Source organism: Octopus bimaculoides, chromosome 2, assembly GCF_001194135.2.
Source record: "Octopus bimaculoides isolate UCB-OBI-ISO-001 chromosome 2, ASM119413v2, whole genome shotgun sequence".
In the NCBI taxonomy this organism is placed as follows: Eukaryota; Metazoa; Mollusca; class Cephalopoda; order Octopoda; family Octopodidae; genus Octopus; species Octopus bimaculoides.
In genome coordinates this window covers 191,276,115-191,292,491 of record NC_068982.1, presented here as the reverse complement: position 1 = coordinate 191,292,491, position 16,377 = coordinate 191,276,115, and the positions used below count along the sequence as shown (strand labels likewise).

Genomic DNA, 16,377 nt, shown 5'->3' with positions numbered 1-16,377 from the left:
GTATCATTAAACCTTTAAAACTTTTGTTACCATTTTCCTGTTGAAATACATTGTCTTTGTTTCAATTTGGTAAATAACAAAGAATTTAATGAAATAACTTTATATTACCAAAATGGTCTTTAGAAGAAAAATTAACAGGAAATTTTGACGGAAGATTTTAATTTAGATTATTCCAAAACAGGTTGTAGAACCAAAGGTGATCTCAAGCAGGTTGGCATCAAAAGGGTTATAATATACTCATTGAATTTAAAAGCTAGTGGGTATTGCATTAGTTTAATAGCATGATAGCAGTAATTCACTGGGTTACATGTATTCTATATTTCTTAGAACTTACACAGTCAGCGTTCTTTTACAGGATGTTGAACAATATTTGGAAGCAGAGAAGAAGAGACAGACTGAAGTTTCAAATATTCGATTGGAAAATATAAAACTGAAGAACAAATTGAAGAAAAAGGAACAACAGTTGAAATCAACGGTAAGTTTGGTAGAATTGTTTGAAAAGAAGAGAATAAAAGAGAAATGGTTTCCCAGCCAAATTGTCAGAACCATTGCCTTTCTCTCCACCAAATTTTCAGAGATGTTGCTCTTCTTCCTGCCAAAGCATCAAAGGATCTGCCTTTTGACTGGTCCAATTTTCAGAATTGCCCTTCTGCTAGTCTAATTGTCAGGGACATTGCCCTTCCTCTGGTGACTAAGCTATCAAGTGAATAATTGAAAATATTGGTGGAAGCATTCTTGCTAGACACAATGAAAATTAAAACAAAAGTTGGGAATTGATCTTCTCTTGTACAATTGTTTCAGGAGTTCAGTTTCATCATCATCATCATCATCATTTAACATCCATTTTCCATGCTGGCATGGGTTGGACGGTTTGACTGAAGACTGGCAGGCCAGTAGGTTGCGCCAGGCTCCAATCTGATCTGGCAGAGTTTCTACAGCTTGATGCTCTTCCTAACCCCAACCACTCCGAAAGTGCAGTGGGTGCTTTTTACGTGCCACCGGCATGGAAATATATATATATATATATATATATATATATATATATATATATATATATATATATATATATGTATATGTATATATAATCATCTCATCATCATTTACTGTCTGCCTTCCATGCTGGCATGGGTTGGATGGCTTGACAGGAGCTAGCAAAGCAGAGAACTGCACTAGGCTCCAATTGAGTGTTTTGGCAATGTTTCCACAGCTGGATGCCCTTCTAATGCCAACCACTCCGAGAGTGTAGTGAGTGCTTTTTCCGTGCCACTGGCATGGGAGCCAGTCAGGCAGCACTGACCTCAGCCACGTTCGGATGGGGCTTTTTACGTGCCACCGATACAGGGAGTCACTCAGGCAACTCTGGCAGCAACCCACGCATGATGTTACTAAAATATTATTGCAGATTGTACACCAACATATGGCAGTGCTCCAGCACGGCCACAACCTAGGAGATGGAACAAGTAAAGGAATAAAAACGAATATAATAAGTTTGATCTTAGTATATCTCACTGTGTGGTAAGAAGTTTGTTTCCCAAGTGCATGGTTCTGGTTTCAGTCCCACTGCATGGCATCTTGGGCAAGTGTCTTCTTCTATAACCATGAGCCAGCCAAAGACTTGCGAGTGAATTTAGTAGGTGGAGACTGAAAGAAGCCCGTCATATATATATATGTATGTGTGTATCTTATCTATGTTTGTCCTCCACCACTGCTTGACAATCAGTGGTGTTGGTGTGTTTATGGTTTTTTTAAGAGGATTGGAAAAGAAAATGTCTTGTAATGTTTCTTTTGATTGTTTACATTTGAATTTCAATCCTGCCAAGGTCAACTTAGCCTTTTATTCTTTTGTTGGGGGTGGGGGTCAGTAAGATAAAGCACAATTCAAATTTTGGGGTTGATGGAATCAACTAAACTCCCCAATAATCAAACCAGGTCTGTTATAAACCTACAATTAATGAAGTTATTGTATACAGAAACTGTGACTTAAATAAATGATTATTTAATTTCTGTTTTCACTTTGTAAATATCTAAATAATTGCTTCACCAATGTTACATATTGAAGAATTTTTTTTTTTAAATGGGCTGAATGGTATTATCTCTGTGTATTATGATGGTTGGTGTTTGTTTGTTGGTAGGAGGAACTTGCTGAAGGTTTGCATTTGATTGATTTTGAACAACTGAAAATTGAAAATCAAACATATAATGAAAAAATTGAAGAAAGGAATGAGGTAAATATACTACTACTACTACTACTACTACTACTACTACTACTACTACTATCCTTAAGGATTATTTGACAAAAATGTTTATTTTATTTTCTTCAACAAAAGATTTCCTATTCTTTGACCATCCACCCCCTCCCCTCAAATATTCTGGGCAGGGAGCAAAAGATTCATTATCTACAACCAAAGTTATTTCATTATTTACATTATTTACATTGTGTGTATGGTAATTAGCATCAAGTTATGAAGGAGTAATGCACTGGAAATGCCAAAGTATTTTTTCTTCCATTTTTCGTTTTTCAGGAACTACAAAAATTAAAGAAAAAAATCAAAAGCACCGTGGAGGTATTGACCCATTTGAAAGAGAAATTACAGTTTATGAAGTTAGAGAATAAAATGTTGGGGGAAGAATTAAATAAAGTGGAGCTGGCCGTTGTCCAGGTAAGGAAATCAATGGTTCTGTTTGAGATTTTTGAAAAACAATATTTTTATATTTTTATTGTAAACAAAAAATGTTGGTCATATGATGAATGACAAATGCTGAGATAGCTTGAAGTTTATTGTTCTTGGACTCAATGTGATAATAGTCAAAATGTTAGCTGGTCATTCCATGTGCTGTTTTTGTGTTTGGCAACGCTCTGTTGTCTTTTGTGCCTGGTCTGACGTCTCTACCATCCACCATCTGCGCTGAATATAAGGTGGTGGTCATGCTCAGTAAAAACAGATGAAGATGTTGTTGGATCTGTTGGATCAAAGATGAAGTTGTTGTTGGATCTGATTCCACACAAAGTCTTGAAGAGTCAGAGTTTTTTGATGACTTTGGTAATATTCTTGTGAATTACAATCATATTCTTCAGTTGTTCTTTTGCATCACATATAACGATCTGGGTCGGATTTCCAAGTCACATATTCCTGCTCCAGTTTCATTTGGAATCTTTGGTTTTGTTTCTCTGATTCCTTCTGTTTCTGTCATCATGACCATATTGTTGCTATGGCAACCACCACAACTACTCTCACAACTATTAACACCTCTGTCACTGCCAACAACACCACTACTACCACCTCTACACTCACCTATACCACTATCACCAAAACCACCACCAATAGTACTATTACCACTACTGCCACCAACACCTATACCACAAACGCCATCACCTTAACCACAACAGCCTCTTCAATGACAACAGTAACCTGACTATTTGGTGTCAACTGGTTATGTGCCCAGCATTACCAACAACAATGTGTAAAGCATCACTTCTTTCTATACAAAATTGGTACCATGGGGAGGTACATATTTGTTTGCTATGCAACATCACACTTCATACCTAAGCATCATACTTTTCACATAAAGAGGGTAGCCCCTTGTTGCCAACAGAGATAACAGTTCCCTACACTTTTCCCAGTTTGTTAACTATGTTTTCAGTGGGGGGAGGGGAATCCACCTCCTTTGCTAATTAAGTCACCTAGGTAAGAATAACTATCAACATCTTCAGAAGAATCTTCCAAACACTTGAAAGACGTCATTGTTCTGGCGTTCTTTCTGTTTACCATTGCTGTGTCGACCAGCCTATGACCCCATGATATCCATTGTACATCCATAAATACCTGGTATATACCCCTATGTATGTTTATGGGGGATGTACAGGAGTGCCTTGTCTGTTTTCATGCGTATGGATGTACATAAGTGTTTGGTGTATACCTGTGTCTATGGATGCACATACATGCCTGGTCTGTGTCTATGGATGTATATGTGTGCTAAGTGTATATTCATGTATCGATGTATATAAGTGCCTGGGGTGCATGTGCATGTATACTTGAAAATGTATATAACCATGTCTATATTGATGTATGTGTAATGCGTTGCAAACATGTTGACCTTTACAGAAGAGGGACCGGTTGAACAACACGAAGCAAGGCCGAGACTATTTGAAAAATGATAACCAAGCATTGCAACGCAGCTGTGGCCTGTTGAACAACAAAACCTTGTTATACAACTTTGAAGTGCAGAAGGACGAGAGTGAACATCTGCTCCAAGAAGTGGAGAATCTCAAACTACGATACACAGAGTTCAACATGAATTCACAGAAATTGCAGAAGAAAATAGCCGCAGCTGAGTATCAGAAAAGTTTGTTGTAGACAACAGATTCCAATGGAGTTTGTGACAGCTTTACATTAAATTCATTGAATGCAATTGTTTAAATGCTTTCACTCTTCTTCTTCTTATTATAATAAAAGAAGTCATTATCATTGTTATTAATTATTATTGCAGTTAAAGCTGCAAGCTGGCAGAATCATTAGCCCACAGGACAAAATGCTTAGCAGAATTTCTTTCAGCATTATGTTCTGAGTTCAAATGTTGTTGGGGTCGACTTGCCTTTCGTCCTTTTGGGGGTCGATGAAACAAGTACCATCCAAATAATCGAATTCCCCACTTCCCCAAAATTGTTGGCCTTGTGCCAAAATTTAAAACTGTTATTCTTCTTCTTATTATTAATTTTATTGCAGTATTTGTTCCAACATTTTGTGTTCTGAGTTCAGATCCTACAAGGACTATATCTTTCAACCTTTTTTGGTTGATAATTTACCAGTCATGTACTGGGGTGAATGATATTGACTAAGCCTTTTATTTTTTTATTTGTTTCAGTCATTTGACTGTGGCCATGCTGGAGCACCGCCTTTAGTTGAGCAAATCGACCCCATGACTTATTCTTTGTAAGCCTAGTACTTATTCTATCAGTCTCTTTTTGCTGAACCACTAAGTTACGGGGACATAATCACACCAGCATTGGTTGTTAAGCGATGTTGGGGGGACAAACATAGACACAAACACACACATATATATATGATGGGCTTCTTTCAGTTTCTGTCTACCAAATCCACTCACAAGACTTTGGTCGGCCCCAGGCTATAGTAGAAGACACTTGCTCAAGGTGCCACACAGTAGGACTGAACCTGGAACCATGTGGTTGGTAAGCAAGCTACTTACCACACAGCCACTTCTGTCTCTTCACTTGAAATTTCTGGCCTCCTGCCAAAATAAGGAAGAGTTATTATCATTATTTTAAAATAAAATATGGTCCGTTGTCTTCTGCTGAACCGGAGTACACGGCGTAAAATGTGTGCGGAATCTAGCAACACTATTTTCTGAGGTTCTCCCACATTAACACTGCAAGGGAGTTTGTTGAGCTGCTTATCAAGGCCCTTTTTAATTAGCCCTAATGCTCCAATCACCACTGGTGCTGTGCTGCGCTGCTTTTTATTCCCCACTTCTTGGTCACTTCCATTTCTAGGGCTTTGTACTTAAATAACTTCTCAACTTCTTTAATGGACACATTTCTCTCTGATGGTGCTGTCACATCTAGCATTAAGCATTTCTTATTCTTCTCATCTTTGATGATTATGTCCGGCCTGTTTGCCTTGATTTCTTTATTGGTGTTCATTGGCATGTCCCAGAGTACTGTTACGTCATCTTTTCCGGTCACGGTTTCAGGTTTATGCTGGTACCGTCTTTCTGAAGCTGGAAGCTGGTAGTGTTTACATATCTTCCAATGGATATATTGCGCTACTCTATCGTGTCTATGAATATATTCGGTTTTTGCAAGCGCTGTGCATCCAGTTAAGACGTGGTTCACTGTTTCATCTTGCTCATGACACATTCTGCATTTCTGGTCAGTGCCATCGTTCATTATTTTCTTGTGGTAAGCCCTGACTGCCAAGCCTTGATCTTTTGCTGCTATGATAAAACCTTCGGTTTCGGCCTTCAGTCCTGAGGTCTTCATCCATAATACATGAGTGTCTCGCTTTTCTACGTCTGATTTGTTCACTCTACATCGGCCATGCATGGGTTTTTCTAGCCATTCTTCTTTGCTCTTCTTCTTCGCTTGTTTTTCAATTTCTTCCTTAACCCTTTTAGCAAACTGGGTTACTTTCTCACTCGCCTTCATCCTAGGTTCTTCTGTCATCAGTTGTTTCTTAAACTGTACAGATTCTTTGTATACCGAGTATAGCTTCTTTACTTTATCATGCTGGTGCACAAGCTTCATTAGAGGATCTTTTGACAGCTCAAGATATGTATTTAATCCTACAGTGGTGGTTTTGTAAGATAATTCTAATTGAGTTAGTCCTCTTTCTCCCATGCTTCTCGGTAAATAAATCCTGTTCACATCCGTTTTTGGGTGGCTCATTCGAGCCATGGTTAGTAGTTTTCTGGTCTTGTAGTCTAGTTTCTTTATTTCGCTCATTTGCCAGTTGATTATGTTGAAACTGTAAGCTACGATCGGTACTGCAAGAGTGTTAATGGCTTCTATTTTGTTTGCAGCGTTGAGTTCAGACTTTGTCACTAACCGTACTCTCCTGTAGTACTCTTTTCTAATCTTCTCTTTCATTGCTGAATGTTTTATGCCGTTACTTTCGTCTATGCCATTATTATTGTTGTTGTTGTTGTTATTTTTGTTCTTTTTTTATTTATTATTATTATTACAAAAGTGACAGCTGTTGGGTGCCCTGCATTCCAACCAGTCGATATATGTGATGGTCAGTAGGCCTCACAAACTTGACCCTTTCAGCAACCCAGAGATTTCTTTGTAAATGGAACCCTCAAACTAGAAGGTGTTCCCTTATAGTAAAGATTTCATGGATATATGTCCAATCCATGCCAGCATGGATAACGGACATTAAATGATGATGATGATGATGTGGAGCTGTGAGCCTCAAATTGTTGGTGTTGTGAGAAGAGGCAATATGCTTGGTTAGTCAGTTGATAAGCAGGGTTGCTGGGACAGGGGTGTATAGGGAAATAATGTCCAAGCTAAAAGGAAAATCTGTAAGTTTCAGTTTGTTGATAACTTTGGTGGAGTTTTCAACAGGTTCTTGGAAGAAGGGAATGGGTGAGGGTGAGAGAGAGGAGGGAATAGAATGAATAATGAACAAGAGCTAAGTAGGTGATAAGTAAAAGAGGCAAGGAAGAGTAGGTGACAACTGTAGAGATTGGAGAGGTTTCGGAGGGTGGGTGTAGTGAATAGTGGGGTAACCAATAAAGCAGGGGGGGGGGGACATGTAGCAGAATAGTCATGATACAGAAGAGAGGGGAAGGATGAGGCAGAAAGGCAACAGATGGTTGGGAAGGTTATAAGAGTGTGTGTGTGTGTGTGTGTGTGTGTGTGTGTGTGTGCGCATTGGTATAAACACAGTATTGTATCTGAATCCATGAAGAAGAAACTTTCCAAAGTTGTGCAGCAAGAAGTTTGTTCCCAACCACATGGTTCTGGGTTCAGTCCCACTGTGTGGCACTTTGGGCAAGTGTCTTCTACTATAGCCTTGGGCTGACCAAATCTTTGGTAAACAGGAACTGAAAGAAGCCTGTCAAATATACGTGCATGTGTGTGTGTGTGTGTGTTTAACTCCCACCATCACTTGACAAGTGATGTTGATATGTTTATGTTCCTGTAACTTAGAGGTTCAGCAACAGACTGATAGAATAAGTGCCAGGTTTAAAATAAAGAAGAACTGGGGTCGATTCATTCAACTAAAAATTCAAGGCAGTGCTCCAGCATGGCCACAGTCTAATGACTGAAGCGAATAAACAAATGTTAATGTATTAACATTGGTGTGTATGTGTTTGTGTGGGTGTGTATGAGTGTGTGCCTACCATAAGTGCAGAAGTGTGTGTGTGTATGTATGTGTATACATATGTGGAAGTGGGTTTGTTGGGAGCGGGGAGAGTGTGTATGTTATGTGTGAGAAAGAGAAAGTGAGAATGTGTAGTGGAGAGAGAGAGAGGTTATGAGCAAGAAGCATAGTTTTGGTCGCTCACCATTTACAATCTGGTGCCATCATGGCTTTACTAGTTGTGTCGAACCAGTATTTAATAAACCCACCCTGGCCCACCACTCATCTCAACAGGTTGGCTGTGTTCAGCAATTCCAGGACCATCAAATAAAACAGCTGGAAAATCTAGTTTGCGTTGTTTTTTTCACCCAACAGCTCTTATGACAAACTATACATTTCTCCTCCTCTTCTTCTGCTTCTTCTTCTTCTTCTGCATTTATCAATATCTATTATTATTGATTAACTTAAACAAATAACTTTGTGTGTCATGTTTTGGTTGCTGTGGTTTCATCAATACTCGTTGAAGGCCTTTCATCTTTTGAATCTTTCTCATTGCTTTGACTGCTGCTGCTGCTGCTGATGATGATGATGACGGTGGTGGTGGTGGTGGTGATGTGTGTTCAAAGAGAGAGAGAAACAGGTCAGTCTTGTTTCTCTAAATGCTGCTGATGATAATGATAGTGATGGTGGTTATGATGTGTGTTCAGAGAGAAAGAGAAACAGGCAGAGTGTTGTCTTGTGTTTTATCCTTCTACCATTCAGTTGCCATTGATATATATATATATATATATATATATATATATATATGTATATATATATACATATATATATATATATACATATATAGATATATATTCTTTCTCTGCAGCATAATTCTACAAATGTTACACTACAATGTGACAGAAAATATCAGCCTTTTTCACATGCTTTCTGTTCTACCATTTCAATAGTGTTATGCAGACCATTGCTTGTCTTTATCTATCTATCTATATACACACATATACACACACACATAAACGATGATGAAGATGATGATGATATATATATATATATATATATATATATATATATATTACATTTGTAGACGGTCATTTTGCCAATAAATACACACACCAGTTATTTGATCTTCATTTTATCATCATCGTTTAACGTCCGCTTTCCATGCTAGCATGGGTTGGACAATTTGACTGAGGACTGGCTACACCAGGCTCCAATCTGATTTGGCAGAGTTTCTACATCTGGATGCCCTTCCTAACGCCAACCACTCTAAGAGTGTAGTGGGTGCTTTTTACGTGCCACCAGCACGAGGGCCAGTCACGCGGAACTGGCAACGGCCACGCCCTGGCTTTATTATTATTATTCCTGATAGTCTTACTGGAAGCTGTATATTCTGTGGAAGGAGAAACAGAGAAAGAAGGAGTTGGTGCTCAGGCGGAGATAATCGTTTCTTTCATCTTGTGGGAAAATCTTTTATTCAAAGAGTGAGAAGAGTGAATACATCTTTTATTGCTTATAATTCTTTTATTACTATTCTTTATTATTAACATAGTAGTTGTGTATGCTATCATTTCATCTTCTTTTATTATATTATTATTATCATTTGTTATGTCAGAGTTCTTTCGTCTCACAATATGTGACCTCATCATTGACTATCTGTTTTTCAGACCCCCACTCTTCTCTTTGGTCTTGTCCTGTCTCAGATAAGATGGGATGGCCATGGCCAGACCTCTTTTATTATAATAAAAGATGGTTTGCTCAATCAGAGCTGACCTGTGGCTAAACAACACCACCACAAATGGTTTTGATCTCTCCGAAGTCTGGTCTTAGAGCAAGTCTAACCAGACGGCCTCATAGGTATATTCGTTTTATAAAAGATTCTGATCTCGGCACAAATGGCTGCTTTGAGAGTCAGTAATTCTACATTAAACAAACAATGCATGAAATAATTCATGTTGTGTAAGATAACACAGAACTGAAGAAGTGTTGGCTTTGATGCAGGATCAATTGCTGCTTATTGCACTCTCCTCCTTGGTCAGAAAACAAACAGAGGTGCAAGCATGGCTGTATGGTTAAGAAGTTTGCTTCCCAACCAAGATGTTCTAAGTTCAGTCCCATTGTGTGGCACCTTAGGCAACGGTCTCTTACTATAGCCTCAGAATGACCAAAGCCTCGTGAATCCAGGCTCCAATCTGATTGGGCAGATTTTCTATAGCTGGATGCCCTTCCTAATGCCAACCACTCAGAGAGTGTAGTGGGTACTTTTACGTGTCACCCGCACGAAGGCCAGTCAGGCGGTACTGGCAATGAATTTGATAAATAGAAATTGAAAGAAGCCTGTCGTATATGTGTGTCTGTGTGTTTGTGTTTACCCTCCCCCACACCACTTGACAACCCATTTGTTTACAGTCACATAACTTAGTGGTTCAACAAAAGAGACCAATAGAATAGTACCAGGTTAAAAAAAATATAGTCTTGGTGTTGATTTATTTGATTAAACGTTCAAGGTGATATCCCAGCATGGCTGCACTCCAATGAATGAAACAAGTAAAAGATACGCCTGTCCACTCCTACCATCTACAAACCATCTTTGCTTGTTAGCATATATAAATTGACGTTTTCCTCTCAATCTTCTGCTTTCTTGACAAAGGACTACATGCCTGAAATATTGAAACCTCCTTCTTTGTCTTTATGGAAAAAACATGCTTTTTACATTTGCTAATATTTTTTTTTGCTGTCTTTAATGACAATTTAGATTCATCATCATCCATGTTCCATGCTGGCACAACTTGTCTGGTTCTTTTATTGAGTTTTCATCACAAAAAACCTCTCAATGAAACTAAACTTATACATTCAAAATAAGTTTGTTTTTTTTTGTAATGAGAAGTAAAGCTTCCAGTTTATATATTTACAATTATTTACACAGAAAACTTTTAAATAGCTTGTATACAACAGCTGTCTTTTAAATAGCTTGTATACAACAGCTATCTTGAAAGATATACAAGATTGATTTCTTTATAATTCTTTGGGTTCCTGACCTAATAAATATAAACCTATTCTTTATCAGAAAACAACAAGAAAACAAAAAACAAATATAAAAGAAACCAATTCTGAAAACGGAAACAAAACAAGGATATTCTTTGAAAGACATTGATGATGGTTTCCGGAATTGATACAGAGCAGACAAGCATTCTCGACAGCTGTCTCTTATTTTCATTCTTTCATCATCAACATCGTTATAATTAGTATTAAGAAGGCAGTGAGCTGGCAGAGTCATTAGCATGCCAGGAAAAATGTTTAGCGGCATTTTGTCCTTTATGTTCTGAGTTCAAATTCCACCAAGGTTGACTTTGCCTTTCATCTTTTCACTTTCAATAGAATAAGTACCAGTCAAATACTGGGGTCAATGTAGTGGAGTTGCTCCTTTATCCAAAACTTATTGGCCTTGTGCCAAAATTTGAAACCAATATTATTATTATTATTAAAGTGATGTAAAGGTGGATGGCTCAGTGGTTAGAGCATCAGTTTCACAATCATGAGGTAGCGAGTTCGATTCCTGGACTAGGCTGTGTTGTGTTCTTGAGCAAGACACTTCATTTCACATCACCCCAGTTCGTTCAGCTGTAGAAATGAGTTGCGACATCACAGGTGCCAAGCTGTATCGGCCCCTTTGCTTTTCCCTTGGATAACATCAGTGGTGTGGAGAGGGGAGGTTGGTATGCATGGGTCACTGCTGGTCTTCCATAAAACAACCTTGCTTGGACTAGGGTCTCAGAGGGGAACTTTCTAGGTGCAATCCCATGGCCATTCATGACCAAAGGGCATCTTTATCCTTGAGGTGACAAATTGGCAGAAGTGTCAGCACATGGGACAAAATGTTTAGTGGCATTTCTTCCAGCTCTTGGCATTCTGAGTTCAGATACTGGTGAGGTCAATTTTGTTTTTCATCTTTCTGGGGGTTGATGTAATCTACTCACCCCTTCCCTCAAAACACTGGTTTCCTGCTACCATTAAAGAGAATTAACATAGGACCATGCTGAAGAATAGCAGTAATGTCACCACAGCAAAGTTATTACATACTCTGGACTCACAGCCATGCAGTAGGAATGATTTTCTAGAAGTTTACCTAGTACTAAAAGCACCCACTACACTCTCGGAGTGGTTGGCATTAGGAAGGGCATCCAGCTGTAGAAACTCTGCCAGATCAGATTGGAGCCTAGTGCAGCCATCTGGCTCGCCAGTCCTCAGTCAAAGGTGGCGAGCTGGCAGAAACGTTAGCATGACGGGTGAAATGCTTAGCGGTATTTCGTCTGTCTTTACGTTCTGAGTTCAAATTAGGCCGAGGTCGACTTTGCCTTTAATCCTTTCGGGGTTGATAAATTAAGTACCAGTTACGCACTGGGGTCAATGTAATTGACTTAATCCCTCTGTTTGTCCCCTCTATGTTTAGCCCCCTTGTGGGCAATAAAGAAATAAGTCAAATCGTCCAACCCATGCTAGCATGGAAAGCGGATGTTAAACGATGATGATGATGAACAGCCAATATTTCTTTACAGTGAAGTTCTTCATTTTTACACAATCATTTAACCATTTTGATCTCAACCTGTTTCAGACCGACCTTGGTCCTATAATACAAACTTCCTGTTTTAAGACTTTCCATCAAAATTCCACATTAATTCATGTTCCAAATGCCAGTTTAATTATGACAAAGTTATTTTATTAAAAGCTTCATCATTTTCAAAACTAACTGAAACAAATGCAGTCTATACCAACAGAAATATGGTAAGAAAAGTGCTTATTTGTTAACGTCAGGTTCCTGGTTGTGTTGGTAAAGTGAATGGCTGAATTCTTTTATTTGTTTCAGTCATTAGACTGTGGCCATGCTGGGGCACCACCTTGAGGAATTTTAGTCAAACAAATCGACTCCCCCCCCACCACAAGACTTCTTTTTTTTAATGCCAGGTACTTATTATGTCGGTCTCTTTTGCCAAATTGCTATGTTATCGGGAGGTAAACACACCAACACTGATTGTAAAGTGATGTGTGTGTGTGTGTGCAGGGAGACAAAGACACACATGCATACATATATACAATGGGCTTCCTTCAGTTTCCATCTATCAAATCCAAAGTCCAAGGTTTTTGTAGTAGATATTTACCTAAGGTGGGACGGATCCTGGAGCCATGCAGTTGGGAAGCAAGCAGCTATGCCTGCATCTATATTATGAACACCTGCTCCTGGTTGCAAACAGGTACCCTAGAACAGCAGGGGGCAGCTGGGAACCTGATAAGGAAGAAACCTGCTGCTCATATATTTAGAAGGGTAACTCTGAGGATTCCCATGATGGCATACAACACCAAGAAAAAGGACAGAGGTATCATGCTTGATTGATCTTTGATAATTCTAACTTTAGCACAAGACCAGCAATTTTGAGGGGAGGGGGGTAATGCCCCATCAAGCATTCCCCACCCCTAACACTCATTGCTTCTCTGTGGTATTAGTCAGCTGTTGTAATCACCTGAAAGCAGAACTGACACATACTATAGCCCACTCCCTTCAGTTACCTTTGTCCCTTCTTGGGACCACATGGGCCTCTGGCCATTGCTCTCTGTCTCTGCTACGCTCTATATTTAACCCCTTTCTTATCTGCTATCATCCTCAATTCTCCACTCATCCTGTTCCATTCTCTATATCACTCCAGGATATGTCCTAACATATCTCCACCGCCAACTCTCTTTCACCCTGTCATTCTATCTTCCTCCCCCCCTCTACTATACGTTGTAACCTCTTACCAACTGACACAAAGCTACATTTCTCAATACTCCTAGTCAATGGGTCTTTATGTTGCAAGTTACTTGGTAACCCTGTCTGTGCTGGTACCACCTAAAAAGTACTCAATACACTCTTAAGTGTTTGGTATTGGGAAGGGCATCCAGCCATAGAAACCCTGCCAAAACAGACAACAAAGCCGGGCTCAGTCCTTTGGCCTTGCCGGCCTCTGCCAAACCATCCAACCCATGCCAGCACGAAAAAGAGACATTTAATGAGGATGAAAATTTATTTCCTCACCAAAAAGATAACGAGGAAATTTAAGTCTATTGTTGGCAATTAACAAAACAATCATCACTTATATGGTGCTCCTGCTTCCAATTGTGAGGTATATGTCTTTATGGTACCTATTTACAGCTAAGTGAACTGGGCCATTACACAGATTTATTTGGTGACAAGGATTAAATCATCAATTATAATCTCTAAGTCCAACTATAAATCAACTTGGCTTATGTTATTGCTGAGATAATGATGATGATGATGATGATCATCATCATCGTTTAACGTCCACTTTCCATACTGGCATGGGTTGGACGATTTGACTGAGGACTGGTGAACCAGGTGATTACACCAGGCTCCAATCTGATTTGGCAGAGTTTCTACAGCTGGATGCCCTTCCTAACGCCAACCACTCCGAGAGTGATGATTATTAAAAAAAAAATTTAAAAAAACAACAAAACAAAAAATTAAAGGTTTTTTTTTTATAAAGAAAAGACAAATAAGTTCAACAACAAAAAATTGGTAATGGAATAAAACAGAATTGTTTATAAAAATATTGTTGAAAAAAAAAAGGTTAATGTTTAACATTTTAAATTAATTCATATAAATTAAGAAGTATGTTACACCATGTGTAACCTTAAAAATCATCTTGATCAGCAGGTGGTACATGTCATTTCTAAAATCATTTGATGAGCAGGGGTTTATATTTTCTGACAGTCATCTGATCAGAAAATGTGGGGTACATCATTTTCAAAATCACATTGATCATTAGAATGTATAAGAATTTTTAAAACTGTTCAGCTCAACCAGGTGTATTATTTCATCCAGATTAACGAGTGTGTATATAACTTTTGTTCAGATGCATGTGTGGGAGCGGGGGACAAACTACAATTAAAACTGACAAACTAGATTTAAAGTATTTTGTTTTAAGACAGTGGTCAAGTTCACCTTGGAGTTCTGGGTGAGTAAAGAGTAGAATGAGGAGAAGAGAGTGTGTTGTTGTTCTAGCAGTGGTTGACACTGTACTAGTCTGGAGATCAAAATTCCTGGCAAACTTTGCATGGAAAGCAAATAATTACTGGTATACTTCACATGGAAAGTAACAAAAAAAAACAAAACAAGGTTTTAAAATAAAAATAAAATTTAGAAAATAAAATAAAAATTATGGCATACCATGTTTTAGTACTCAATTTACTGGTGGCTAACAATATAAATAAAATCATAAATAAATTGTAAAAAATGTTTTTAAGATGGTCAAGAGTGGATTTTCTAAAACCTTGAAAAATATTTTCAAAATCTGCAGTGCAACTGGCCGTTCTTTATGGTGCACCCATACACTCCTCATTGTGCATCTGATTATCCCTTGTGGTGCATCCAACTGACAGATGAGAGCTACTGGATTGGAGTAAAATTATGGAGAGTGAGTGTGGCTGCCATGGGAGAAGAAAACTAAAGGCAAATAAAGCTAGAGATGAGTAGAGTGTGATTGTTATGGGGACATTAAATCTAGAAGGGATTATTGCTTGAGTGGAGTGTGAAGTGATTGTCTGAATGTCCAGCTAAGAACAGGCAGATATGAAATTGCTAAATAAAACTCAATAGCAACAACATGGAGTTTAGTTTCAATGAGGAAACTATTTTGTTTTGTCTTTTTTTTTTTTTTAACAGACCATTCCAGAATTACAAAAAGTTGTTCTCTAACAGAACAGCCAAACTTACAAAGCAGAGAAAAACAGATTTCCATCAAAAAGTAAATGAATGTATTAATCTTAATATTAATTATGATCCCTGTTAGAAATATTTAATTAATTGATAACCAATAACATTTAGCAAGGAAGAAAACTTTTATGCAGTAAAACTTCATTCAAGAAATTTCTACATTCCTTTTAAAATGGAAGACCAGACAATTTCTGTATTCCTTGTAAAAATGATTATAAACTGAAGTCCTACAACTTAGGACAATACTGACCACAATAACAACAACAGTGACATAAAAGGAGTGAAGTTCAAACACAGTACCACAGACATACATATATACATACACACACACACATATATATATGTATATATATATACATACATACGCACACACACACACATATATATTGGTTTCAAATATGGCAGGGGGCCTGCAATTTCGGAAGGGGACAAATCAGTCACATTGAGACCAGCACTCAACTGGTGCTTATTTCATCAACCCCAAAAGGATGAAAGACAAGGTCGATCTCAGTGGAATTTGAACTCAGAACCTAAAGACAGACGAAATGTCTCTAAGCATTTTGTCCAGTGTGCTAATGATTATGCCAGCTTTCTGCCTTTATATATATATATATATATATATATATTACCTCCCACACACAGCCCCTCGTTCCCGATCACCGTTTGTTATCTCCCCCTTTCTTAGCTCTCCTGAAATAAGAATTTCTAACTTCCGGTCAGCCATTGTTATGATCGGCCATTATTATGATTGACCGTTGACTGAACACTATTCAATTTTTTTTCTCTCCG

The 16,377-nt window shown here is 38.3% G+C and overlaps 2 protein-coding genes across 3 annotated transcripts in view; both read left to right on the top strand.

Annotated features, from left to right (window-relative positions):
• LOC106871089 (coiled-coil domain-containing protein 96) overlaps nt 1-4,466 on the top strand; it is a 22,251-nt gene extending 17,785 nt beyond the window's left edge. For both annotated transcript variants that reach the window (XM_014917378.2, XM_014917375.2), the window contains exons 9-12: nt 356-475; nt 2,133-2,225; nt 2,523-2,660; nt 4,104-4,466. In XM_014917378.2, coding sequence (XP_014772864.1) covers nt 356-475; nt 2,133-2,225; nt 2,523-2,660; nt 4,104-4,355 — 603 coding nt within the window. In that variant the 3' untranslated portion in view covers nt 4,356-4,466. The remainder of the gene's footprint in view (nt 1-355; nt 476-2,132; nt 2,226-2,522; nt 2,661-4,103) is intronic.
• LOC106871088 (tyrosine-protein phosphatase non-receptor type 13) overlaps nt 1-16,377 on the top strand; it is a 217,697-nt gene that overhangs the window by 196,667 nt on the left and 4,653 nt on the right. The window lies entirely within an intron of this gene.